This window comes from Globicephala melas, chromosome 13, assembly GCF_963455315.2.
Source record: "Globicephala melas chromosome 13, mGloMel1.2, whole genome shotgun sequence".
In the NCBI taxonomy this organism is placed as follows: domain Eukaryota; kingdom Metazoa; phylum Chordata; class Mammalia; order Artiodactyla; family Delphinidae; genus Globicephala; species Globicephala melas.
The window spans coordinates 89585140-89612891 of NC_083326.1; the positions used below are offsets into that span (position 1 = coordinate 89585140).

Here is a 27752-nt window from a genome sequence, read left to right on the forward strand (position 1 = left end):
TTTTAAGTGCTGCTTTTTAGTCGTAGGGATGAGCAGGCTGTTCTTCATTTGTATTTCTGTGGAACTAAGGGGACCGAATGTCTGCATGGAAATAAGAGCTAATTCCAGGATATATGGGGTGTGTGTGTGTGTGTGTGTGTGTGTGTGTGTGTGTGTATACATATGTGTACATGAATACACACAACTGACATGATTTTGGTACTAAATACCTCGAACAAGAGGTAGCAAGAAAGAGAAATAACATTCCATTTCTGATGTTTAATAATTGTGCAATTACGGGCACATTCTAAGTCTCAGTTTTCTTTCTATAAGATGGAGATTTTGTTAAATGCCTTTTGGGTTGCCTGTGAGGGTTAAATTGTAAAGTGCTTAGTATTTTGTCTTATATATAGAAAGCACTCAGATGTTAGCTATTATTATTACAAGGAACTAGTCACTTTGCTTTTAATATCTTATTTATTCCTCAGAATCCCTGTGGCATTACATAATGATTAAAGAGTAACCCTCCAGAAGTATATAACCTCTGTGCATCAAACAACATAGCTTTAAGCATACAATCAACAGAATTGCAAGGAAAAACTGACCAATCTGTAATCATACTGGGAGAGTTTAACACACTTCCTTCAGAAAATGATAGGATTGGCAGACATAAATTAGGAAAGTTATAGAAAATTTTAATAGGAAACTAAGGCTCAGAAAAATGAGCCTTAGTTTCCTATTCGTTTTTCCCCAAAGTCACAAAGCCAGCAAAGGGAAAGCGTTGATTGAAACTCAGATCTGTTATAATACAAATCACATAAGCTTTCCAAAATTCCATCTGCCTAACACAGAGCTGTCATGTCCTTCACAGCACCTGTTCCGCACTGTCCTCAGTGCACACTGACTGGATCTCAGAATTACTTACTTCTGGTCCTTCTTTATTTGTGTGTAGAGACTTTTGCTGTTCTTTTACGTTACATTCTGTTTCTGTCCCTGGTAGTCCTGTTTCAGTTATATAGGAAACACAGTCTGGCCTTAGATGATCATGAATTCCTAGTTCCTAGTAAGAGAGGAAAGGATTTTTGGTGCAGCGTGAATATACCAGTTGAAGTTCGTTTGTCCCCAAGTCCACAGATCCTGGTTCCACACAAATAAGGCTGCTCGTGTGAGATAAGAAACGCGTTCCCAGAAGCAGAAAGTCATTCCTAGTGTAAAAGACCTCACACCAGAGCTTCAGGGCAGAAGCAGAGGCTGCAGGACAGAACAAATCTCAGACTTGCTACTCATCTTGCAGCAGAAATGACCATGTTACAGGTGAGTTCATGTTTATTTCTCATTATTTTTCCAGGGAATTAGAAGAGGTGTGTAAGACCACTAGTGAAAAAGGAAAGAATAAATGGTTAAGAAATCAGGGGAAAATACCCTCAGAATGGAAGATCCAAGTTGGGACAAAATTGAAGCAAAGATATGTTAACTATAGGGCCTCGAGAAATTCTTTTTTTTTTTTTTTTTTTTTTGCGGTACGTGGGCCTCTCACTGTTGTGGCCTTTCCTGTTGCGGAGCACAGGCTCCGGACGCGCAGACTCAGAGGCCATGGCTCACGGGCCCAGCCGCTCCGCAGCATGTGGGATCTTCCCGGACCGGGGCATGAACCCGTGTCCCCTGCATCGGCAGGCAGACTCTCAACCACCGCGCCACCAGGATAGCCCGAGAAATTCTTAAAGTTTCAATTTTTATAAGCCTTACTGTCCTACATAATTATTGAATTTGAGCTGTAAACCTGGTTCTCAAATTTTTGACAGGTGTAATGAGTATGTTTATATGAATTGCATTATCCAAAGAAAAAAGCAAACTGATTTTTCATAGAAAGTAAATGTTTCTTGGTCATTCCTTGGTGAAGCCTTTGAATAAATGATATAGTGGGTAATGTTCTTAGGAGAGAGATTGTAATAGATACATGGTATTATAGCCATTTTTCATAGTTTTCCACAGAGTGTGACCCACGGGGAAAATGCCAAAGCAGAATTTAGTCCCCGTGATTATTTAAATTATTTATTTACCTCTTTAGTTGTGAAGCAGAATTCACATGGAGAAAAGTTCATAAAATGTAAAAGTACAGCTTAATGTATTATCAAATGAATACCCATGAAGCCACCATTTCATTTCAAGAAATAGAGCATTCCCAGCCCAAATGAGGCCCTTCCTGTGCCCCCTTCCCAATCACTTCTCCCTCCTGACAGACGGAGCCAGGACTCCATCTTTTGTAACGATTTCCTTGCTTTTCTGTATAATTTTACTCCTAAGTGTTTATCCTTAAGCACTGCCATTTGATTTTGTCTGCTGTTGTGTATACTCATTTGTGTTTTGCTTCTGTCACTTAGCAATTGCAGCCTTCTCTCCAATTGAGGTAGCTTCTCAATATCACCAAATCCAGCCATTATCAAATTTCCAGTTGTCTCATAAACTGTCCTCTGTTTGAATCAGAATCTAAGTAAAGTTCATACAGTGCAGTAGATTGATCTGCCTCTGAATCTTGGCTCTGCCTATTTTTTTCTGTCCAAACTATCTGTTGAGGAAGCCAGGCCGTTTATCTGTAGTTTCCCACGGTCTGAAGGCTTTGACTAAGTGGCGTGGTGGATAATGTCCTCGTTTGACTGATTAAACCCCCCAGTGTTGTTGGTGTGTTCTGCCATCTGTGTTTCCTGTGAATTGGTAGATTCAGAGCTGCGCTTTCCAGTCCCGAAGCCACCGGCCACATATGACTGTTTGAACTTAAGTTAATTCAATGAAATCCCTTTGTCACAGTTGCCACGTTTCAAGTGCTCCGTAGCCACAGACTGGACAGCCACGAATTAGGTGGCACAGGTAAAGAAAATTTCCATCACCACAGGAGGTTCCACTTTGAGGCTTGATCAGATTTAAGTGTGACTTTTTGGCAAGAGTGCTTCAGAGGTTGTGGTTGTACTTCTTTCAGGAGGTGCATAAAGCCCACTTGTCTCTCTTTGTCTTGCTGATGGCTTTATTCTCCTTATTTTTTTTGGTTGTGTTGGGTCTTAGTTGTGGCACACGGGCTCTTTGTTGAGGCATGTGGGATCTTTTTGTTAGGGCGCTCGGTCTGATCGGGTTTCTGTCTGGTTGTGCTGGGCAGGCTCCAGGGTGCGTGGGCTCTGTAGTTTGCAACATGAGGGCTCTCTCATTGAGGCGCATGAGCTCAGTAGTTGTGGCGCACGGGCTTAGTTTCTCCGTGGCACGTGGGATCTTAGTTCCTCGACCAGGGATCGAGCCCGCGTCCACTGCATTGGAAGGCAGTTCTTTACCACTGCACCACCAGGGAAGTCCCTTGTTGATGGCTTTAAATGATCGTTGCCCAGATGGATTATTTCATTAGGGGCTGCAAAATAGTAACACCCTCCTTGTAACATTTCTTTATTAACTAGAATGCAGCTTTCTAGCATGCCAAGATATATCAAGGGTCAGTCTGTACATTTTCTGCCCCAGAACTGCAATTAGTATCTTAAAATTTAGTCATTAGTTTTAAAAGTGTTTGTTGCCAAAACATGGAAATATACTAGATTTTTGCATATTGACTTGGTATTCAGGAACTTTGTAAGCCCATTTACTAATTCTAATAATTCTTCTTTAGATTTGTTTAGATTTTCCATGTTTATAAAAATATCAGCAATACTTTTTTTTTTAGTAAAAAGAAATTCCACTGACTTCCTAGTTTGATGAGACTTTCTATAACAAATAATTGTTGATTATTTTTCAATTTTTGGTGTGTTCATTTGTTCTTTGTTTCATCTGTTTGTTCTTTTTCATACTTTTATATTCTTATGAAATCTAGTCCTTCTTTTTGAAAACTGTAAATGTGCTTTTTAATCTAACTCTGTTGGATTTTTCTGTTATCTGTAGTTCTTGTTATATACATTCTTCCATTTACAGATATGCTTTATCTGCATCTATCGAGGTGATACTATGTTTTTTCTTAATCTGTTAAAGTAGTAAATATCCGTGACTTTTTAAAAAAATGTTAAATCAACCTTGAATTTTTGGGATAAACTCCAGCTTGGGCTTGATATATTTTTTTCTTTATGTTTTGCTTAATATAGTAGTTTGGTAACATTGTTTAGGATTTTCACATCAGTGTTCATGTGTAAATAGGCCTTTGCTTTTCCCTTCTTGCAATACCCTTATTGGATTTTGTTATCAAGGTCATGTTAGTATCAAAAAGTTTATCAAAAGTTGCTTCCATATTCTATAAGAGTTTAGTAAAATTGGAATTATTTCTGCATTAAATGTTTACAGAATTAACTGGTAAAGCCATTTTTTTATGAGAAGATGTAAACTCAGGGAACCAGCGTTTTCCACATGACCAATGCATGATTTATAAAATCATTAGTGGGTAAATGATCCATTTAAGGAGGAAGATAAAACAATATATTTTAATGTAACAGTGTGAGAAGTTCATTGATATAGTTGAAGGTTCTACATTGTAGCTTATCTTTGTGAGACCAGTTGACTAGTTTTGATGTTTATGAAAGAAGAATATCCACAGTTAACTAATTCTAATTGTTTTAAGGTCTTTTGGATTTTCTTTATGCAGTCATACCATCTATGACAGTTTTACATCTTCCTTTCAATATTTATACTCTTTCCTTGCATTATATTGTACTGACCTCCTGGCCAGTACTGTACCTGCAGTACCTTGTGGACTAGAGGTGGCGTTGGGAACACCCTTGCCTCGTCCTAGGCCTGCACTGTCCACTACATAGCATATCACAGCTGCTCACCTCTGACACCAGTCACCTGGAGTTAGTGCAGACTCTGCAGGGTGAGGGCACCATCCCCAACAAGAGTGCTTTCACTTCAGTTGCCAGCTGTAAGTTTCGGGGTCCCCAGGCCACCTGCACTTCTGACCAATAGGCTGCAAATTTGAGGGGTTGCTATGACCCCCTCAGGTTCACTGGAATTGTTCACAGAACTTAGGAGAGTGCTATACTTAAAACTGCATTTTTTTTTTTTTTTTTTTTTCTGTACGCGGGCCTCTCACTGTTGTGGCCTCTCCCGTTGCAGAGCACAGGCTCTGGACGCGCAGGCTCAGCGGCCATGGCTCACGGGCCCAGCCGCTCCGCGGCATGTGGGATCTTCCCGGACCGGGGCACGAACCCGTGTCCCCTGCATCGGCAGGCGGACTCTCAACCACTGCGCCACCAGGGAAGCCCCTGCAGTTTTATTATAAAGGACACAAGTTGGGATCAGCCAAATGAAGAGACACACAGGGTGAGGTCTGGCAGGGTCCCAAACATGGAGCTTCTGCGCCCTCTCCCCATGGAATCAGGGCACATCGCCCTCTTGGCCCATGTCTGTTTACCACCCAAGAAGCTAACATGAGGCAGCAGTATCCAGAGTTTTTACTGGGTATTCATTTTGTAGGTGTGATTGATAAAATCACAGCCATGTGACTGAACTCAGCCTCCAGCCTGGAGGTTGGGCTGATAGCGTCTGCCTCAAAGCCCCAACCCTCCAAGCAAATGGTTGGAACTTCCAGCATGGGCAGTGCCCACCTGGAGACTCCAGGAGCCCACCATGAGTTACGTGTTCCATAAACTCAGGAGGGGCCCACCACGAATTACAAAGGAAGCTCCATCGCAGGAACCTGGGACAAAGACCAGACAGTCTTTATTATCCAACAGGTAGCCATTAGTTACACATGCTCTTTACATTTAAATTAATTAAAATTAAATAAAATAGAAAACTCAGTGCCTAGTCACCTTTGAAGTGTTCAGTAGACACTGGTGCCTAGTGGCTACCGTATTGGATGGTGCAGATATAGAGCATTTTAGTTGTCACAAGAAATTCTGCTGGACAGTGCTGTTCTGGTCCTCAGAGAGCAAGTACTCAGTGTTTTACCATAAAGTATGATGCTACCTGTACGTATTTTGTAGATTATGATTATCAGATTAAATTTCTTTCTATTCCTAGTTTGTTGATAGTATTTTACACTGAATAGATTTTCACCGTATACCTTTTCTTCATTTTGAGGTGATAATGGCTTTTCTCCTTTATTCTGTTAATATGACAGGGATTTCTGAATCGGTATCTTGCACAGCTGAAGGAACCCTCATTTGGTCAGGCTATGTTATACTTTTTATGCATGGCTAGATTCAGTTTGTTAATATTTTGTTAGGAATTTTGATTCTATGAGTTATTTGCTTGTAATGTTCTTTTCTTGTTGTGTTCCTATCTGATTTGGGATTAGAGGTCTGCTGGCCGTATAAAATGAGTTGAGAAGTTTGCACTCTTTTCTCTGTTCTCTAAAAGAATTTATGTGAGATCATTTTATTTGTTCCTTAAATGTTGGGAAGAATTCACCTTTGAAGCTATCTAGACGTTGAGTTTTCTTTGAAGGAAGGTTTTAAAATGTGAGGGTTAATTCCTTTAACAGTTACAGACTAATTCAGACCTTTTTTCTTGTGTCACTTTTTGTTTTTTTTTTTGCGGTACGCAGGCCTCTCACTGTTGTGGCCCTTCCCGCTGCGGAGCACAGGCCCCAGATGCGCAGGCCCAACGGTCACAGCTCACGGGCCCAGCCGCTCCGTGGCATGTGGGATCCTCCCCGACTGGGGCACGAACCCGCGTCCCCTGCATCGGCAGGCGGACTCTCAACCACTGTGCCACCAGGGAAGCCCTCTTGTGTCACTTCTGAGTAGACTATTTTTCAAGAAATATATCTGTTTCATCTAAGGTGTCAAATATGTTGGCATAAATTTATTAATATTATATTATCTTTTTAACGGCTTTATTGTACTATGATGTCAGTAGGATCCACCTATTTTAAGTGTACAATTCAGTGATTTTGTTTTTTTTTAGTAACTTTATGTTGTGTAACCATCATCACAATCCAGTTTTAGAAGGGTTCCATCACCCCAAGAGGATCTTTGTGACATTTGCGTCAGTTCCTCTTCCCATCACCAGCCTGAGGCAGCCACTAATTTGCTTACTTTCTATATAGGTTTTCCTTTTGGGCATATCATATAATGGATTTATATAAATGTGTAATCGTTTTGTGTCTAGCCTCTTTCAATAAGCATAGTACTTTTGAGGTCCGTCTATGCTTTAGCATATGTCAGGAATTCATTCTTTTTATTGTTGAATAGTATCCCATTGTAAGGATATACCACTTTTTATTTATCCATTCACCACTTGATGGATTTGGAATATTTACACATTTTGTTGGGTTTTTTTTAATTGAAGTATAGTTGATTTACAATGTCGTCTTTCAGGTTACAGCAAAGTAATTCATTTATACGTATTTGTGTATATATATTCTTTTTCAGAATCTTTTTCATTATAGGTTATTACAGGATATTGAGTATATTTCCCTGTGCAATACAGTAGATTCTTGTTAGTTATCCATTTTATATATAGTAGTGTGTATCTGTTAATCTCAAACTCTGAACTTATTCCTCCCCTCCTTTCCCCTTTGGTAACCATAAGTTTTCTATGTTGGTGAGTCTATTTCTGTTTTATAAATAAGTTCACTTGTATTACTTTTTTTAGATTCACATATAAGTGATATCATATATTTGTCCTTCTCTGTCTGACTGACTTCACTCAGCATGATAATCTCTAGGTCCATCCATGCTGCTGCAAATGGCAGTATTTCATTCTTTTTTATGGCTGAATAGTGTGCCACTGTGTGTATATGTACCACATCTTCTTTATCCATTCATCTGTCGATGAACATTTAGGTTCCTTCCATGTCTTAGCTATTGTAAATAGTGCTGCTATGAACATAGAGGTGCATGTATCTTTTCAAATTAGAGTTTTCATCTTTTCTAGATATATGCCCAGGAGTGGGATTGCTGGATCGTATGGTAACCCTGTTTTTTGAGGAACCTCCATACTGTTCTCCATAGTGGCTGCACCAATTTACATTCCCACCAACAGTGCAAGAGGGTTCCCTTTTCTCCATACCCTCTCTATCATTTACTCTTTGCAGACTTTCTGATGATGGCCATTCTGACTGGTGTGAGGTGATACCTCACTGTAGTTTTGTTTTGCATTTCTCTAATAATTAGCCTTTTTGAGCATCTTTTCATGTGCTTTTTGACCAGCTGTATGTCTTCTTTAGAGAAATGTCTATTTATGTCATTTGCCCATCTTTTGATTGGGGTGTTTGTTTTTTTTCAGATGTTGAGCTGTATGAGCTGTTTGTATATTTTGGAAATTAAGCCCTTGCCAGTCACATTGATTGCAAATATTTTCTCCCATTCTGTAGGTTGTCTTTTTCTTTTTAATTAATTAATTAATTTTTGGCTGTGTTGGGTCTTCGTTGCTGCACGCAGCCTTTCTGTAGTTGCAGTGAGCGGGGGCTACTCTTCATTGCAGTGCATGGGCTTCTCATTGCAGTGGCTTCTCTTGTTGTGGAGCACTGGCTCTATGTGCGTACGCTTCAGTAGTTGTGGCACACAGGCTCAGTAGTTGTGGCTCGTGGGCTGTAGAGAGCAGGCTCAGTAGTTGTGGCACATGGGCTTAGTTACTCTGTGGCATGTGGTATCTTCCCAGACCAGGGCTTGAACCCGTATCCCCTGCATTGGCAGGAGGATTCTTAACCACTGCGCCACCAGGGAAGTCCCAGTGGGTTGTTTTTAATTTTGTTTCTGGTTTCCTTTGCTCTGCAAAATCTTTTACGTTTAATTAGGTCCAATTTGTTTATTTTTGCTTTTATTTCCATTACTTTAGGAGGCAGATCCAAAAAAATATTGCTGCGATTTATGTCAAAGAGTGTTCTGTCTATGTTTTCCTCTAGGAATGTTATAGTATCTGGTCTCACATTTAGGTCTTTAATACATTTTGAGTTTATTTTTGTATATGGTTAGAGAACCTAATTTCATTCCTTTACATGTAATTGTCCAGTTTTCTTAGCACCACTTATTGAAGAGACTGTCTTTTCTCCATTGTATATTCTTGCCTCCTTTGTTGTAGATTAATTGACCATAAGTGTGTGGGTATATTTCTGGGTTTTCTATCTTGTTCCATTGATCTATATGTCTGTTTCTGTGCCAGTACCATACTTTTTTGATTACTGTGGCTTTGTAGTATAGTCTGAAGTCAGGGAGCATGATTTGTCCAGCTCTGTTAAAGATTCTTTACTGGCTATTTGGAGTCTTTTGTGTTTCCATACAAATTTTAATACTAATTTGTTTTACTTCTGTGAAAAATGCCACTGTTAATTTGATAGGGGTTGCATTGAATCTGTAGATTGTCTTGGGTAGTATGGTCATTTTAACAACATTGACTTCTCCAATGCAAGAACACGGTATATATTTCCATCTGTTAATGTCACCTTCAATTTCTTTCATCAGCATCTTATAGTTTTCAGATTACAGGTCTTTGACCTCCTTAGGTAGGTTTATTTCTAGGTATTTTATTCTTTGTGATGCGATGGTAAATGGGATTGTTTCCTTAATTTCTCTTTCTGATATTTTGTTGTTAGCATATAGAAATGCAAGCGATTTCTGTGTACTAATTTTGTATCCTGCAACTTTACTGCATTCATTGATGAGTTCTAGTAGTTTTCTGGAGGCATCTTTAGGACTTTCTATGTATAGTATCGTGTCTTCTACAAACAGTGACAGATTTACTTCTTTTCCAGTTTGGATTCCTTTTATTTCTTTTTCTTCTCTGATTGCCGTGGTTAGACTTCCAAAAGTATGTTGACTAAAAGTGGTGAGAGTGGGCATCCTTGTCTTTTTCCTGATCTTAGAGGGGATACTTCCATCTTTTCACCATGAAGTATGATGTTAGCTGTGATTTTTGTCATATATGGCCTTTATTATGTTGAGGTATGTTCCCCCTATGCCCACTTTTTGAAGAGTTTTTATCAAAGTGAATGTTGAATTTTATCAAAAGTTTTTTCTGTGTCTGTTGAGATGATCATGTTGTTTTTATTCTTCCATTTGTTAACGTGGTATATCCCATTGATTTGTGGATATTGAAAAATTCTTGTATCCCTGGGATAAATCCCCCTTGATCATGTTGTATGATCCTTTTACTGTTTTGTTGGATTTGGTTTGCTAGTATTTTGTTGAGGATTTTTGTGTCTATGTTCATCAGTGATATTGGCCTGTAATTCTCTTTTTCTGGTGACATCTTTGTCTGGTTTGGGTATCTGGGTGATCATGGTCTCATAGAATGAGTTTGGAAGTGTTCCTTCCTCTGAAGTTTTTTGGAATAGTTTCAGAAGGATGGGTATTAACTCTTCTCTAAATGTTTGATAGAACTCACCTGTGAAGCCATCTGGTCCTGGACTTTTATTTATTGAGAGTTTTTAAATTACTGATTCAATTTCATTACTTGTAGTTGGTTCATATTTTCTATTTCTTCCTCGTTCAGTCTTGGGAGATTGTACCTTTCTAAGAATTTGTCCATTTCTTCTATGTTGTCCATTTTATTGGTATATAGTGGCATGTAGTAGTCTCTTATGATCCTTTGTATTTCTATGGTGTTGGTTGTAACTTCTTTTCCATTTCTCATTTTATTGATTTGGGCTCTCTCCCGTTTTTTCCTGATGAGTAATTTTATCTTTTCAAAGAACCAATTTTTAGTTTCGTTGATCTTTTCTATTTTTTTTTAGTCTCTGTTTTATTTCTGCTCTAATCTGTATGATTTCTTCCCTTCTACTAACTTTGGGTTTTGTTTTTCTTCCTCTAGTTACTTCAGGTGTAAGATTGGGTTGTTTATTAGAGATTTTTCTTGTTTCCTGAAGTAAGCTTGTATAATTATAAACTTCCCTCTTAGAACTGCTTTTGCTGCATCCCACAGATTTTGGGTTGTCGTGTTTTTATTTTCATTTGTCTTTATGTATTTTTTCATTTCCTCTTTGAATTGTTCAGTAATCCGTTGATTGTTTAGTGGCATGTTGTTTAGCCTCTATGTGCTTGTGTTTTTTTGCTGTTTTTTTCTTGTAGTTGATTTCTAGTCTCAACAACATTGTGGTTGGAAAAGATGCTTGATATGACTTCAGTTTTCTTAAATTTACCCAGCTTGTTTTGTGGTCTAGCATGTAGTCTGGAAAATGTTCCATGTGCTTTTGAAAAGATTGTATATTCTGCTGCTTTTGAACAGAATGCTCTGTATATATCAATTAAATCCATTTGGTCTAATGTGTTCTTTAGGGCCAGTGTTTCCTTATTGATTTTTTTAGTCTAGATGATCTGTCCATCGATGTAAGTGGGCTGTTAAAGTCCCCTACTATTGTTGTGTTACTGTCGATTTCTCCTTTCATGTCTGTTAATATTTGCATTATATATTGAGGTGCTCCTACGTTAGGTGCATATGTATTTACAATTGTTATATCTTCTTTATGGATTGGTCCCTTGATCATGATGTAGTGTCCTTTTTTGTCTCTTATAACAGTCTTTATTTTAAAGTCTATTTTGTCTGATATAAGTATTACTACTCTGGCTTTCTTTTGATTTCCATTTGTGTGGAATACCTTTTTTCATCCCCTCACTTTCAGTCTGTGTGTGTCCCTAGATCTGAAGTGGGTCTCTTGTAGACAGTATGTATATGGGTCTTGTTTTTTTATCCATTCAGCCACTCTGTGCCTTTTGATTGGAGCATTTAGTCCATTTACACTTAAGGTAGTTATCAGTATGTTTGCTCTTATTGCCATTTTGTTAATTATTTTGGATTTGTTTTTGTAGGTCTTTTTTTCCCCTTCTTTTGTTCTCGTCTCCTGTGATTTGATGACTGTCTTTAGTGTTATGCTTGGATTCCTTTTTCTTTTTTGTGTGTGTATCTATTATAGATTTTTTGGTTTGCAGTTACCATGAGGTTTTTGTATATCAGACTGTATATATATGGGATTGTTTTAAGTTGCTGATCTTTTAATTTCCAATGCATTTTAAAAACCCTGCATTTGGGGGCTTCCCTGGTGGCACAGTGGTTGAGAGTCCACCTGCCAATGCAGGGGACATGGGTTCGTGCCCCGGTCCGGGAGGATCCCACATGCCGTGGAGTGGCTGGTCCTGTGAGCCATGGCCGCTGAGCCTGCGTGTCCGGAGCCTGTGCTCCACAACGGGAGAGGCCACAACAGTGAGAGGCCCGTGTACCGCAAAAAAGAAAACCACCCTGCATTTGTATTCTCCTCCCCTCACGATTACTGTTGTTGATATCATATTTTACATCTAATTGTTTTATGTATCCCTTAACTGCTTGTTGTGGATATAAATGATTTTACTACTTTTGTATTTTAACCTTCCTACTAGCTTTGTGTGTAGATGATTTCCTCCCTTTACTGTGTGTTTGCCTTTACTGGTGAGCTTTTTTGTTTGACAATTTTCTTGCTTCTAGTTGTAACCATTTCTTTTTCACCTAAAAATGTTCCTTTTACATTTGTTGTAAAGCTGGTTTGGTGGGGCTGAATTCTTTTAGCTTTTGTTTGTGAAGCTTTTGATTTCTCCATCAAATCTGAACAAGAGTGTTGCTGGGTAGAGTATTCTTGTTTGTAGGTTTTTCCCTTTCATCACTTTAAATATATCATGCCATATATGACCTGCTGAAAAATCTGGCCTGCTGAAAAATCATCTCATAGTCTTATGGGAGTTCCCTTGTATGTTATTTGTTGCTTTTCCCTTAATGCTTTTAATATTCTCTCTTCATCTTTATTTTTTTGTCAGTTTGATTACAGTGTGTCTTGGTGTGTCCCTTTTTGGGTTAATCCTGTATGGGACTCTCTGCACTTCTTGGTTTAGGTGACTGTTTCTTTTCCCAGGTTAGGGACATTTTCAGCTGTTATCTTTTCAAATATTTTCTCAGGTCCTCTCTCTCTTCTCCTCTGGGATCATGTACAAGTTTTTGTATGAGCATGTATCTATTTGTCTTGGGTACACACCTAAGAGTGTAATTGCTGGGTTGTATGGTAAAATTATATTTAACTTCTAAAGAAGTTGCCACAGTTCCAGTGTCTGAACATTTTATATTTCTCCCAGTATGAAGTTCCAGTTTCTCCACAACTTTTTGAACACTTGTTATTGTGTCTTTTTGATTATAGTCATTCTAGTGAACATGAACTGGTGTCTCATTGTGGTTTTAATATGCATTTCCTTAATAAGTAATGATGTTGGTCATCATTTCATGTGCATATTAGCCATTTCTATATCTTCTGTATTAAAATGTATACAAATATTCTGCCTGTTTTTTAATTGGGTTACTTATCTTTTATTATTGAGTTTTTAAAATAAGCTCTTGAGTCAAGTTCTTTATCAGAAATAGGATTTACAAATAATTTTTTTCAGTCTGTGGCTTGTCATTTCATTTTTCAATTACGTTGGTTGAAGTGCAAAGTTTTAAATTTTATTTTGCCACTTCAATAGGAATGTAGAAACCTCACCACTGTCTAGGCCCCTCACCCTCTTTCCTTTATATCGTAACTGTGTTACACAGTTACACCTGCATACACTGAAAACTCCATCAGAAAACATTACGATTTTTGCTGTCAACTATGAAACATATTTAAAGAACTGAAAAGGAGAATAGTGTATTTTATTTGCTCATATATTTGCCATTTCTGTTCTTTCTTCATTCTCGATTTTTTTAAGTTGCCTTCTGGTATCATGTCCATCTGAAGATTTTCCATTAGTAAATCTTTTAGAGCAAGTCTGCTACCCTTGAATTCTCTTAGTTTTTCTTCATAAGAAAGTATTATCACACTATTCCTTTTTCTTAATAGAAATTTATTTATTTTACTTTAGTTATTTATTTTTGGCTGCATTGGGTCTTCGTTGCTGCACACAGGCTTTCTCTAGTTGTGGTAAGCGGGGGCTTCTCTTCATTGTGGAGCTCAGGCTTCTCATTGCGGTGGCTTCTCTTGTTGTGGAGCACGGGCTCTAGGTGCTCGGGCTTCAGTAGTTGAGGCACACGGGCTCAGTAGTTGTGGCACACGGGCTCAGTAGTTGTGGCTTGCAGGCTCTAGAGCTCAGGCTCAGTAGTTGTGGCGCATGGGCTTAGTTGCTACACGGCATGTGGGATCTTCCTGGACCAGGGATTGAACCCACATCCCTTGCATTGGCTGGTGGATTCTTAACCCCTGCACCACCAGGGAAGTCCCTGTCATACTATTCCTGATGAATATTTAAGCTGGCTACAGAATTGTGGCTTAGCAGGTCTTTCCTTTCAGCACTTCCTTCTGGCCTCTTTGCTATTTAATAAGACATTTGCAGTCATTTGAATCACTGTTCCCTATAAGTGATGTGATTTTGTCTTCATCTTGTAGCAGTTTGGTTGTGATGTGGTTGGTCATGGATTTCTTTGTTTATCCAGTTGGGGGGTTCACTGAGCTTGTTGGATTTGCAGGCTTATATCTTTTGCCAAATTTGGGGGAGGATTTAGCCTCATTTAGCCCATTTCTTGAAACTTTTTTTTTCACCATGCTCTTTCTTTTCTCTTTCTGGGACTCCCATGACATGCATTTGCTTTGTCTTGCAGTGACCTGAGGTCTGTCCATTCTCAAGTTTTTCTCTCTTGGTTGCTCTAAATGGATACTTTCTATGGACTGTCTTTCAGATTCCCTTGCTACTCTCAAAGTCTGTGGTGTGCTGTTTCTTATTTTCTGATGGTATTCTGGATTTTTAAAAGAGTGTTTGTGCTTTCTTGTCGTCTTAGGAGACTTTGGGACAGAACTCCATCTTGATCTAAAATCCAGATACCTTTCTAAAAGTTAAATTTGGTTGTATCACTTCCATCCTGTAAAAGCTCTAGTGGCTAACTGTCGGCAGCAAGAAGGTGGTGTGGTCACCACGTCTGCCCTGCCTCCACTGTGGCCTGCAGTCCAGTCACTACCCCACGCCCTGTGACCTTGTCTGACTGAACTGTTTGTATCACCTCAGCCCCAGCAGTGCGGGGCCCCATATTGGAGTTGCTGTCTCTCAGAATGCTTTTGCATCCCCTTTTCTGTAGAAAGCACTACTAATTTCCTAAAACTCGTTTCAAGCTTCACCTCTTCAATAGAGGCTGATGTGACCACAGGTGGAGTGCCATGCTCCCTGCTCCTGACCCATGTCATGTCCTCCCTGTCTTTCTGTCTCAGCTCTTAAAGCAGTTTCTTTTATTTATAGGTGTACATGTTTGCAGCTGTCTACAAACTGAGCAGTTTCTTAGGATACTATTTTATTATCTGTCTTTCACTGCCATCTCTTCTGGTGCCAGATTTGAGGTTCAGTAAATATTTTGTTGGTGGTTTGGAAGATTTAAAGTCGTGTATTTCAGTTCTCATGTAAGTGGAAGGATGAAAGAATGCATAATGGCATTTTATCTCACAAAATAAGAGTGCAAAAGTAAGGACCCAGTAGACATTCTGTAACTTGCCTTGGTGAGAATGATGTGCTCAAGCTCTGGTACTTCTTTCCCACATCACCTAGCGATACCTGCTTCTGATTCACTGGGATTGTGCTCTTACAGGGGTCGTTCTCATTTGAAGATTTATCTGTGGACTTCACCCAGAAGGAATGGCAACTACTGGCCCCCTGTCAGAAGGACTTATACAAGGATGTCATGTTGGAGAACTATAGCAGCCTCGTGTCACTAGGTAAGAGAAGCTGCCTAGGAATTCCCTGGCAGTCCAGCAGTTAGGACTCTGTGCTTTGACTGCAGGGGGCAAAAGTTTGATCCCTGTTTGGGGAACTAAGATCCTGCAAGCCGTGAGTGTGGCCAAAAAATGGGGGAAAAAAAAAAAAAAAAGGAAACTTGCCCAGAGGACCTCATATTGTGTCTAGTACCTGCTTGTTCTTTTTTAGTTGCTGAGAGCTCTGGGACTTCCAAATTTTTTAATGATTTTGGACCTAAATTTAGGAGATCAAAATTCTTGGACTGTGACTCCAGGGAAAGTATTTGGATCTCACCTTCCAATAATGAAGTCTTAATTTCATTGTGCAGCCTCTGAAGCTAATAGTAACTGGTAGTGGTAGCTCCTGAAGCATGTAATTAACTGTATTTCACATATCGTGCATATATTAGCTCACTTAATCATAAGAGCAATCCTATGTGGCAGGTGTGTTACTTTCCTTGTTTTCTTTCTTTTATTCTAATGAGGAAATTGAGGCAAAGGAGGTTAAGTAACTTTTGCAAGGACTGACAGCTAGTAAATGAAAGAGCCCGGATTTGAACCCAGGCAGACCGGCTACAGAGTCTCTGAACGGTGTATGGTTTTGGACTTGAATTATAGAAGTCAAAGATTCTTAGACCTTATTAGCCACTGGGAAGACCATTACCTTTCCTCTGAGAATTACTTACTCTGTTGGTATTCAGATGGGTGGCTTCACTGGGTCAACTAATGCCAAACCTTGCTCATTCTTCAGAGGCCCCAGAGGTCAAGCAGTGGGGGCCAAGGACTTTGTGATTTCCCCTGAACAGGGTATGAAGTTATGAAACCTGGTGTCATCCTCAAGTTGGAGCACGGAGAAGAGCCGTGGACAGGAGATGGAGAAATTCCAGGTTCAGACTCTTCAGGTGAGTGTTTGAGGACCAGACCGAGGGGAGAAGGTGGAAGTTCAGTCTCAGCTGGGTACGGGTCGGTATCTTTGAAATGTGCCTTAGAGAGCTCGTCTCAAAATCTCCAACCTTTGATGGCGATTCAGAACAGTTGATGTGAGCTACTCAGGTAAAGCACATTTACATGTGGCTTCTTTGCTCATAGCTTGAAGTGAAATATTTCCAGCTGGTCTGGGCCATGATGTTATTCCCTGTCTGTCACATCTGGGACTTTGACTTCTCGTTAGGTGTTCTGTCCCCTGATGTGGTTAAGCTTCTTCTGTCCTCCCTCCTTCTGTGATCAGAGACACCTGTGCTTGTCCATCGGGGCTTTATTTTCCCTCACTTTGGGCATCTCTGGCATGAAGCACTCTCTGTTCAGTCTCATTATGTCAGAAAATGGATTTTCGTTCCTCCCAAACCATTGGTCCATTTCTTCCCCCCCTTTTTTTTAAAGGAATGTAGCACAATCATTTTTTTAATTTTTAAATATTTTTTAACAAATTTATTTATTTGTTTATCTTTGGCTGCGTTGGGTCTTCATTGCTGCACGTGGGCTTTCTCTAGTTGTGGAGAGCGAGGGCTTCTCTTTGTTGCAGTGCGCAGGCTTCTCATTGTGGTGGCTTCTCTTGTTACGGAGCACGGGCTCTAGGTGTGCAGGCTTCAGTAGTTGTGACATGTGGGCTCAGTAGTTGTGGCTCGAAGGCTCAGGAGTTGTGGCACACAGACTTAGTTGCATGGTTGATCCCATGGCATGTGGGATCTTCCCAGACCAGGGCTCAAACCCGTGTCCCGTGCACTGGCAGGCAGATTCTTAACCACTGTGCCACCAGGGAAGTCCCATCTTCCCTTTTTAAATTAGGTTCCGGTGTGCTTTTTCTGTGGCTTAGACACCATGGAGTACCTGGAATTATCTCTTCCTAACATGTTTTCTTATTATTTAAGTTTTTTGCCCTTTGGAAAATATCTTTTTAAAGACTTCTCTATTCCCACTTAAAACTGTGCCTAGGACTTCCCTGGTGGCGCAGTGGTTCACAGTCCGCCTGCCAATGCAGGGGACATGGGTTCGAGCCCTGGTCCGGGAAGATCCCACATGCCGTGGAGCAAGTAAGCCCATGCGCCACAACTACTGAGCTCTCATGACACAACTACCGAAGTCCGCGCACCTAGAGCCTGTGCTCTGCAACAAGAGAAGCCACTGCGATGAGAAACCCACACACCGCAAAGAAGAGTAGCCCCCGCTCGCCACAACTAGAGAAAGCCCGCGCCGCGCACAGCAACGAAGACCCAACGCAGCCAAAAATAAATAAATTGGTTAATTTAAAAAAAAAAAAAAAAAAAAAACTGTGCCTAATCTTGAACTTCCCAAATTGCTAGATAGATCCAGGTTCTCATCTCCTTTTGCAAGTTGTCTTATGTGGCACCACCAAGCATCCAGCAGTGCTCTGAACAGCTGTACCTCCCTCCTCTTTCCCTGCTGTGATATTGACTTACTTCAAGGTCCCTCAAAAACAGACCCTGAGATACTTATCTGAGTGCAAGAACTTAGTGGGGCTGTGACCCCACAGTGTTAGTGGGAGAAGGGGAAGTGAGATGGGGCGGGGGAGGAATGCACAAAGGGTGTGCTGCTGGGAACCCTCTGAGGGACCAGGAAGCTGGTATCACCGTAACCCTCCTGTCTCTCAGTGACTGAGCACTGCTGCAGGGAACATTAGGGCTCCAGAGTGTTTAGCATGCCTGCACACGGCCCAGACGTGCACTTGCAGCCCATGGAAGGTCTTGGTGGAGAGATGTGGGCACCTGGGGCGGGCCCCACAGTCAGCCCGAGCTGCAGTGTCCTCTGAGTGTAGCTGAGGGAGTAGGTGAGGCTGAGGACCCACGGAGTGAACCCATGTGGCCTGTTCATCTGTTTCCTCCTTCCCCCCAAGTTGGTGGTTGAGTCCATTCAATCTACTGTCTGCTTTCTGTTCTTGTTTACAGCATTTAAATTTTTTTCAGTACCTAGAGGATAGACATTGTATTCAGACTGGGAAACTAAGCTTTAAAAGGCATTCATTCCCTCAGATAGCATTTCTAGGTTTTATTCAGTAAGCACAACTATAGAAGGGTTCACAGGGTTTTTTTTTTCCTAGAACAAGTCTTGCAAGTAAATGGTCACATCACTTGGCACAAGGATAACCAAGAGAAGCTTAAAAATATGAAACAAGATCAAGAATGTGATGCACTTGGAAAAAATTTCAATCTGAGCATGAACTTTGTTCCTTTAAGGAAATCAAACAGTGAAGGTGATATAGGTGGATTAATTTTAAAACATCATATAGATTTACTTATTCCAAAAGCAGATTATGGAAAAACAGAACCAGCTGACTTAAATGTATTTGATAAATTGTTTCTCCATACCAAGACTGAGGAAACTGATACTTGGTTAAAATACTATGAATGTGATAAGTATGATAAAGCTAGCTGTAAGAAGTCACAGATTATCATATATCACAGAACCCATTTAGGGGAGAAGCTCTATGAATGCAGTGAATGTAGGAAACGCTTCAGTAAGAAATCAAGTCTCATTAAACATCAGAGCAGACACGTAAGAGAAATAGCCTATGGCTGTGGTAAATGTGGCAGAACCTTTCCCCAGAAGTCACAGTTCATTACACATCACAGAACGCACACAGGAGAGAAACCTTACAGTTGCAGCCAGTGTGGGAAAGCCTTCTCCCAGAAGTCACAGCTGACATCCCATCAGAGGACACATACAGGAGAGAAACCATATGAATGTGGTGAGTGTGGGAAAGCCTTCTCCCGGAAGTCACACCTCATATCACACTGGAGGACACACACAGGAGAGAAGCCCTATGGATGCACTGAATGTGGAAGAGCCTTTAGTGAAAAGTCAAATCTCATCAATCATCAGAGGACTCACACAGGAGAGAAACCTTTTGAATGCAGAGAATGTGGGAAAGCCTTCAGCAGGAAATCACAGCTCGTCACACATCACAGGACCCACACAGGAACAAAACCCTATGGATGTAGCAATTGTAGAAAAGCCTTCTTTGAGAAATCAGAGCTCATTAGACATCAGACAATTCATACTGGAGAGAAACCCTATGAATGCAGTGAGTGTCAGAAAGCCTTCAGAGAGAGGTCCAGTCTCATTAACCATCAGAGAACACATACAGGAGAGAAGCCTCATGGGTGTGTCCAGTGTGGGAAAGCCTTCTCCCAGAAGTCACACCTCTTATCACATCAGATGACACACACCGGAGAGAAACCCTTTGTATGCACTAAATGTGGGAAGGCCTTCAGTAGGAAATCCCAGCTTGTCAGACATCAGAGAACTCACACAGGTGAAAAACCCTATGAATGCAGTGAATGTGGGAAGGCTTTCAGTGAAAAATTAAGCCTCACTAATCATCAGAGAATTCATACAGGAGAGAAACCCTATGTGTGCAGTGAGTGTGGGAAAGCCTTTTGTCAGAAGTCACATCTCATTTCACATCAGAGGACTCACACAGGAGAGAAACCCTATGAATGCAGTGAGTGTGGGAGAGCCTTTGGCGAGAAGTCAAGTCTGGCAACTCATCAGAGAACACACACGGGAGAAAAACCTTATGAATGCAGGGATTGTGAAAAAGCCTTCTCCCAGAAGTCACAGCTCAACACTCACCAGAGAATTCACACGGGAGAGAAACCTTATGGATGCAGTCTTTGTCAGAAAGCTTTCTTTGAGAAATCAGAACTAATTAGACATCAGAGAACTCATACAGGAGAAAAACCTTATGAGTGCAGTGAATGTAGGAAAGCCTTCAGGGAGAAGTCAAGTCTCATCAATCATCAGAGGACACATACAGGAGAGAAGCCCTTTGAATGCAGCGACTGTGGCAAAGCCTTCTCTCGGAAGTCGCACCTCATACCACATCAGAGAACCCACACAGGAGAGAAACCTTATGGTTGCAGTGAATGTAGGAAGGCCTTCTCTCAGAAGTCACAGCTTGTTAATCATCAGAGAATTCATACCGGAGAGAAACCTTATCAATGTAGTGAATGTGGGAAAGCCTTCTCTCAAAAGTCACAGCTCATTAATCATCGGAGAACTCATACAGTAAAGAAGTCCTAGGAATGGCATTAACACTAGTTTTTGACAGAGATCTTAACTGCATTGTACTTCAGAGGATGCAGTTATGGTAAATGTTCCAGGTAATAGTCGCATCATGTTACATGTCTGAGTCCCCGTTTAGGGAAAGGACTCTAAGTGAGGTTCAGCAGATTAACGTGTTTATTATTACATGTTAAAATGCATAGAGGAGAATGACCCTATGAAATGCAGTGGATTTTAAAAACCTTTCAAACCATACTCAAACCTTACACAGCAGAGAACTAACAGCAAAGAAGAATGCTGTGAATATCAGGAAGGCTTCCAGAGATCAGATCTCATTAGCTGTCAGAAACATCCCCACTGGGAATGAATCCTAGTCCAGTGAGTTAAGGAAAACTTCATGAACACAGCAAGTGAGGTAATATTTTCATCAAGCAATGAAGCTCATTGTACACAAAAAGATGCCCTCAGGAATGAAAACCGATGAAAATACTAAATATGGGACAATCTTCAGCAAGTAACCCCACCATATTGTATTCTGTGGGTAAACCTAACAATTTAAAAACATTAGGAATATGTGCCCCTAGAAATAATGCTATAATGGAAAGCCATGCATTCTTTATAGACATGGGTACCAAAAATACCCAATTCTAAATGATATTTAGGCAGAAGTATGTTTTTAAAAATATGTGACTAAATTGAGTCACTGGAATATCTAAATGAGAAATTTCTCAGTGGTATGTAATTGTGGCTTATTTTCCTGTGTCACATAATGTGTTTTGTATTTAGGAATTGTGTATGGTAATGTAATTGGGAGCATGAGATGCACATGCCTTGTAGTGCCTCTGATGTCTTTTAAGACACACCACATACCACTGGTTTTTCTATTTTAATGTTACTATAAAAATAGTAACTCATACATGTCTTGTTTTTCAGTAAGTAGCATGGGTAGTATCACCACATTTCCTTTTCCTTATGATTTGTTGGTTTATAAAAGGGTCTATTGTTGTTACTGACCTTTCTCTTTAGTAACAAAAGCCAACATTATATAAAGTCTTTTGCATCCCCAGAGTCTGAGAAGCAGTTTATACAAAAACCTGGTTAACAAGTATTCAAGGGCAGAACCGCAGAACAGCACAAGTGACTCGTGAGCAGAGGAGAGGAGGTGTGTGGACTCTGCGCTCACCCTAAACGGTGGGACCCTCTCCTCACAGAGTGCGGTGCCCCCTGGTATCGTAAGTGCCATGTCACCCAAGTACAACTTGTATTTTAACTTACTGTGATGAAATAGCATGGATACTGTGTGCTGCTATTATGTTTTTTGTGTTCTGTAAAATATCTTGTAAAAGAATTAGATGCAGAAACCAGTTATTTGAGAATTTTGTGGTGAGAAGTATATTTTTGACGTATTCAAGGAAGCCTATTTTGCCTTCCTGCAGATTTCTGTGATTAGTGGACAAGTATTAGGAAACAGGTTTTTTATTATTTCATCATTTGAAATATTTGTGTTTCACTGGCCTTTCACCTGTTACATCATGCACACGGGAAAGTTACCATTGCTATAAGTGTGGTTCCTTTTGAAAATGCATGAACTATTCCTGAGCTTATTTAGAATTTTGTAGTAATCTCTCTATAATGTTGCTTGACAAAGTCAACTGTATTTTTTGTGTGATGGTGAAATTCAGAAAAGTCCAGGATTGGCCTTGTTTCCAAACTTGTAAAAATCAGGCCTTCTCTCATGCATAAGTTGTTTTATCAGTGTGGTGTATGGTACCTTTGATTCTAGCAGTATTTTCCCCTCTAATTACCAATTTTACATCATGGTTGGAAAATTCGGACTTTTAATAAATGATAATAATTTTGTGACCCATTGTTCCAGAATTTCAACAGCCAGATTATCCTTTTTTTCCACATGGTAATTTTTAAAAGTCCCATTTCCCAAATTTTTATTCATACTCAAATTTATGGACTTCCTACTTTTCTCCCTAATACCTGAAGGTCATTTTACCAGGTGGGGGAACAAGTAGTTACACTGTGGTGTCTTACTTTGTGTTTTTTTTCCATTTTTTCCTTTCCATCTATCCTGGGTCTCTTTCCTCAGCCTAGAGGTTGATTTGTTAGGTCTTGGATTGAGCTCAGGAGTCTGTTGTCTAAAAACTTTCTAATTTTGCTCACTCCTATTCTAGATTATTCTGTTAACTACTAAGTACTTAAGCTTAGAACTTCCTTTATGAGTTGATGGAACTTCAGCACTAACCTCTTGATTGAATCCCAAGAGCAAATGTGTTTTCTAAGGGTCTGTTGTTAGTCATCAGGAGGGCTGATGTTGGCAGCAGAGGTTTTGTTTATCAAAGTACCTGAGGTGGAGGCCCAGGTGTGTTGTGTAGAATTCACTGGGAGCTCTCTCTTCTGAAGGGTCACAAGAGGGCTCTGATTCTGAAATTGGAGATTCTTAGTGTCGTGTTTTAAAATTACCTTGGTAAACCACAAAAAAATGTGTCTCCACATTTCCTGTCATTGAGTCCTACCACAAACTCCACATCAAGAGGAAAGTCACTTTTAAAGTTAGACTGGATTTACTTGCAGTTTCATGAAGCACAATAAATTACAGTGAGATTGAATACATGAGGGGGAGCATCTCCTTTCCTTTCCTCTTTCACCACCCAGTTCCCTCCACTGGCCTGGGGACGATCCTGCAGAGCACAATTTCTCTTGTATCCCTTTTACTAAGTAGTGGATCTTCTGGAGGTCCCATCTGTGAATTTTGAGACCTGTCTCAGGACTGCCTTGTGTTCAGCCTTTCTTTGTGGGCTTTGATATCTTCTGACAGTTACCTGTATGGGTCCATGTGTTCCTGATATTTTGGTTTCAAGAACAGCACTTGTAGAGCCCCGAAATAAAATGAACCTAAAGAATACCAGATTTATCTACCAATACCTGTATTACATAGCAGAATATACATTCATAGACATTTGGATTCTACACTTGAGACCTCAGTCATCTGGTCATTTATTCCAGCAGTATGTGCCCAGGATGTCAATTTCAATGAGTTTGTTAGTCTACAAACATGGTACCAACAAGCTTTCAGATGTTGAGCACCTAGTCCTGGCCTACATGCTGATAAACTAACTCAACCATGACCCTTGCAGCTGTATGCATATTTTTTGCCCCTTTACTTTCATCCTTTTTTAGTCCATTTTCCACACTTATACATAGTAGTTATTTTAAGATGCAATTCTGATTATATACTCCTGTGCTGAAGTGTCGTGTGGCTAATTGTGGACTGAAGGTGTAATATCCTGTGGTGCATGAGGACTTCTACCCATCACTTCTGAATACTTCATCTTTCCTCTTACACAGTAGTTTTTTGGCTTTCTTGAACTACTCGCAGTTCCTTGAGACTTCTACAATCTCATCGTATGCTTTTTGCAAATCTACTGCCAGTGAAATGCCCTTGTTACTTGTTAATGCCTATTCAGCATATGTGAACGTGTACATGTATTTGTCACTGGTGATATTATCATTACATGTTTTATCTTTTCCATTAGAAAGCTTCTGGAAAGCTGGGACTATCTTGTTTGTCTGTATAATTTTAGCAACTGAAGCTTTAGTACATAAATGTGGGTGGTGTCAGTGGCTGTGTTTTCTACCACATGGGGAAGTGTAGTCTGCAATGAGAGAGAAGAGTGAAGCCACCATGGAAGCAAAGTCATGAGCACCCTGGCTGCGCCCCAGGATCTGGTTCTTGTCTTGATGTCCGGGTTCATCTCTGCCCTTTTTCCTGCCTTGGTTGTTGGATTGTCCTGTGAGATATCCCAAACATCCTTCTAATAAATCCCCATGTTTGCTTCAGCTGGTTCAAGTTGTGTTTGTTACAACCCAACTAACAGCGAGGTCAGGCCGTGTTGTAAGTTTGGGCTTCTGGAAGCAGATACTGAGATGAAGTTTGGGGTGCAAGATGTTTATTGAGGATCAACATGAAGTGATGGGAGAATAAAAAGGAAAGGATTGGTCAGAGGAAGAAGTGACACTGCACTGCAGGTTGTGGAGACCTTGGCCAGGCCAGCGGGGGTGCTGAAGCAAGCATCACTTGTAAGAGCATCTCACATTTGGCCAGGATGCTCAGGCCCTTACAGCCCTGAGTGGTCAGTCAGCAGAGGCAGGCTGCCCTGGGAAGGGAGTGACCTCAGATGAAGCGGCTCTTTTCCCCCTGAGGCCAACTCTGGACGCACTGGCGAGGGAGGAGGCGTCCCTGCCGCTGAGCAGAAGGTCGTTCCCTGAAGAGGGACCTGGGTGGTGCATCTCCATGACTGCACAGAGCATCCCTTCCCAGTGCTGGGCGTGTCTAAAGAGGGACGAACAAAAGGGAGATCAGGACAAACTACAGCTCTCCTGTTGCAGTTGTTTCCTCTCATCTGTTACCCATTCCAGATTCTCACACAGCTACAACCCATGCTGGCGTCAGCATGAGCCAGGTCCTCGAGAATCTGAGGGGCATCTGAGGCCTGGTCACCGTGCCCTTCTCATATCCCAGCTGCTGAGTTTCTCCAGGTACCTTCACAAGTGGGCAAGGAAGCCCCAAGAAGCCCCTCGGTGGGTCACCCGAGTCCACTCAGACTCCTCTTGGCCCAGCTGTAGCAGCAGCCTGTTCTCCCCATGGTGTGTAACACACCCCTGCAGAGACCACGGCTTCACTCACCTGATGGTCCCTGGGTACAGGCACACAGTCCCCAGGTCGGTCATGGGCTTCTTATAATTAAGTGGAAGATGCTCTGTCCCTGTGAAAAGTGTGTCCCTTTTGGGGTTCAAGACCTCTAACTCTGCAGAGCCCGGAGTGGACGGTACTGGAAGCACAAAGGCCCCTGGAGGGTCGTTGGTAGCGGTGGTAGGTGAGGCCTACCCTCACTTCAGCACCCAGACCCATGGGTTCTTCTACTTTGAGGACACAGCACCGTATAAAGGGCTTTTGTCCAGTTCATAGGCTGCACTTTGAATGGTGGCACCCTGTCCTGACAGAATATTGCTTCTGAGCTGGGGCTTCAGCTGTGCTTTCACTAGGCTGTTCCAAAGCTCTCTTGCACAAGCAGCTACAGGTGCACCCAGTGGGTCCTTTTGTGCTGGGCATAGTCTTGCACACCCTTTGGCTGCAAAGTGGGTCCTCTGGTCTGATGCAGCATATGTGGGATACCATACTGGCTGATCAGACATTTCATAAGCCTCTGGATAGTGGTGCTGGCTGAGGCCCTGTGGGCAGGAAAGAAACCACATACCTGGAATATGTGTCTCTCCTATGAGAAACACACCAGCCTTTTGAGGGTCAACATAGTCAAGTGCCAGTTGGTCTCCCCAAGGAATGGTGCTGTACTGGGGCTCAGTCTTGGTCTCTTATTTTAGACACTCTGTAGTGGCCAAATCAGCCATGGTGAGAGAGGCTCTGTGCTGTTGGACGGGGTGGACATTCTTGGCAATTAGAGTAACCCTTGCATTGGATCCCTGGACTTTGGTTAAGGGCCACCATGGTGGGGAAGGCCAGATGGATGGCTCTGAAACTTACTCCCCAGATAAGATAGTAAATAAAAACAATACTGGGACTTCCCTGGTGGTGCAGTGGTTAAGAATCCTCCTGCCGACGCAGGGGATACGGGTTTGAGCCCTGGTCCAGGAAGATCCCACATGCCGTATAGCAACTAAGCCCGTGCTCCACAACTACTGAGCCTGTGCTGTAAAGCCCGCGAGCCACAACTACTGAGCCTGTGCTCTAGAGTCCGCAAGCCACAAGTACTGAGCACGCGTGTCACAACTACTGAAGCCCACGTGCCTAGAGCCCGTGCTCCACAACAAGATAAGCCACCACAATGAGAAGCCCGCGTACCGCAACGAAGAGTAGCCCCCACTCACAGCAACTAGAGAAAGCCCACGTGCAGCAACGAAGACCTAACTCAGCCAAAATAAATAAATTTATTATTTTTTTTAAAAAAAACACTACTGCCTTCCAGGTAGGGGCTGAGAGAGAGGGTGGCAGAGATTAGTGCTGTTCTTAAAGACCTGAAGGGTGCCTGGGGGGGTGTCCCTATCATGTCCCTGTTTGGTTCGGTAGCATAGCCCGGGTAGAAGCCCGATGTATCCTAGAGAATGGCTATAGGCTAAACACTAAGCTAGACCATAGCCAAGTCGTGGTCCAACTTGCACACATGGCCTTGTTTCTATAGCAGATTTACGTGCCCTTGGGTACATGGCATGCAGCCTTTGATTTGACAAGAGCACTCTTTTTATCCTGCTCAGGAAAAAGGATCAGAAAATGTTTGCATTACCATGGAGCAGACAGCATTACACATTCACAGTTTTATCCCAGGGCTGTCATAGTATAGTCTGAAGAGATCCAGACTATCTGGACGTGCATAGAACATCAGCGTGCTCCACTGAGGCAGTGAAATCACTCCAGTCAAGCAGGATGCACATGAGGTGGCCAGCAGCCTGGGAACCTGATGCACTACACGCATCCCAGAGGCTGTGCGACGCCCTGTGAGCGGTTAGCAACTTACCACAAAGGTAGCATAGGACTCACTTTGCTACACACTACTTTATAGATTATTCAGGAAGTTTGGGGAGGCTGGTTTTCTAGTCATTTACACATTTATTGACATCAAGTTACAGGTATTTTCTTACTAATTTTGGAATCTTTGTATCTAGTTATGTTGATTTTTCTTTTTGAAAAATTCCTCTTTTTTTTTTTTTTTGGCTGCGTTGGGTCTTTGTTGCTGCACACAGACTTTCTCTAGTTGCGGTGAGCAGGGGCTACTGTTCATTGCGGTGTGTGAAGTTCTCACTGTGGTGGCTTCTTTTGTTGCGGAGCATGAGCTCTAGGCGTGTGGGCTTCAGTAGTTGCGGCACGCGGGCTCAGTAGTTGTGGCTCATGGGCTCTAGAGCACAGGCTCAGTAGTTGTGGTGCACGGGCTTAGTTGCTCTGCGGCATGTGGAATCTTCCTGGACCAGAGATTGAACCTGTGTCCCCTACACTGGCAGGCGGATTCTCAACCACTGCGCCACCAGGGAAGTCCTGAATTTTTCATTAACAATATTTGTGAATTCCCTTTTATTCTTGTTCCATCTTGGCAGAAGTTTATTTATTAGCTTTTACAATGAA

At 41.5% G+C, this 27752-nt stretch overlaps 1 protein-coding gene across 4 annotated transcripts in view; it reads left to right on the top strand.

The window, feature by feature from the left end:
• Nucleotides 1–27752, top strand: part of LOC115855126 (zinc finger protein 26) — a 95120-nt gene that overhangs the window by 44846 nt on the left and 22522 nt on the right. For 3 of the 4 annotated variants that reach the window (XM_060283196.1, XM_030859867.2, XM_030859868.2), the window contains 4 exons: nucleotides 1107–1293; nucleotides 15445–15571; nucleotides 16396–16491; nucleotides 18645–21987. In XM_060283196.1, coding sequence (XP_060139179.1) covers nucleotides 1279–1293; nucleotides 15445–15571; nucleotides 16396–16491; nucleotides 18645–20629 — 2223 coding nt within the window. In that variant the 5' untranslated portion in view covers nucleotides 1107–1278 and the 3' untranslated portion in view covers nucleotides 20630–21987. Of the gene's footprint in view, nucleotides 1–1106; nucleotides 1294–15444; nucleotides 15572–16395; nucleotides 16492–18644; nucleotides 21988–27752 lie in introns of those variants that run through there. The other variant, XM_030859866.3, reaches the window with a different exon arrangement.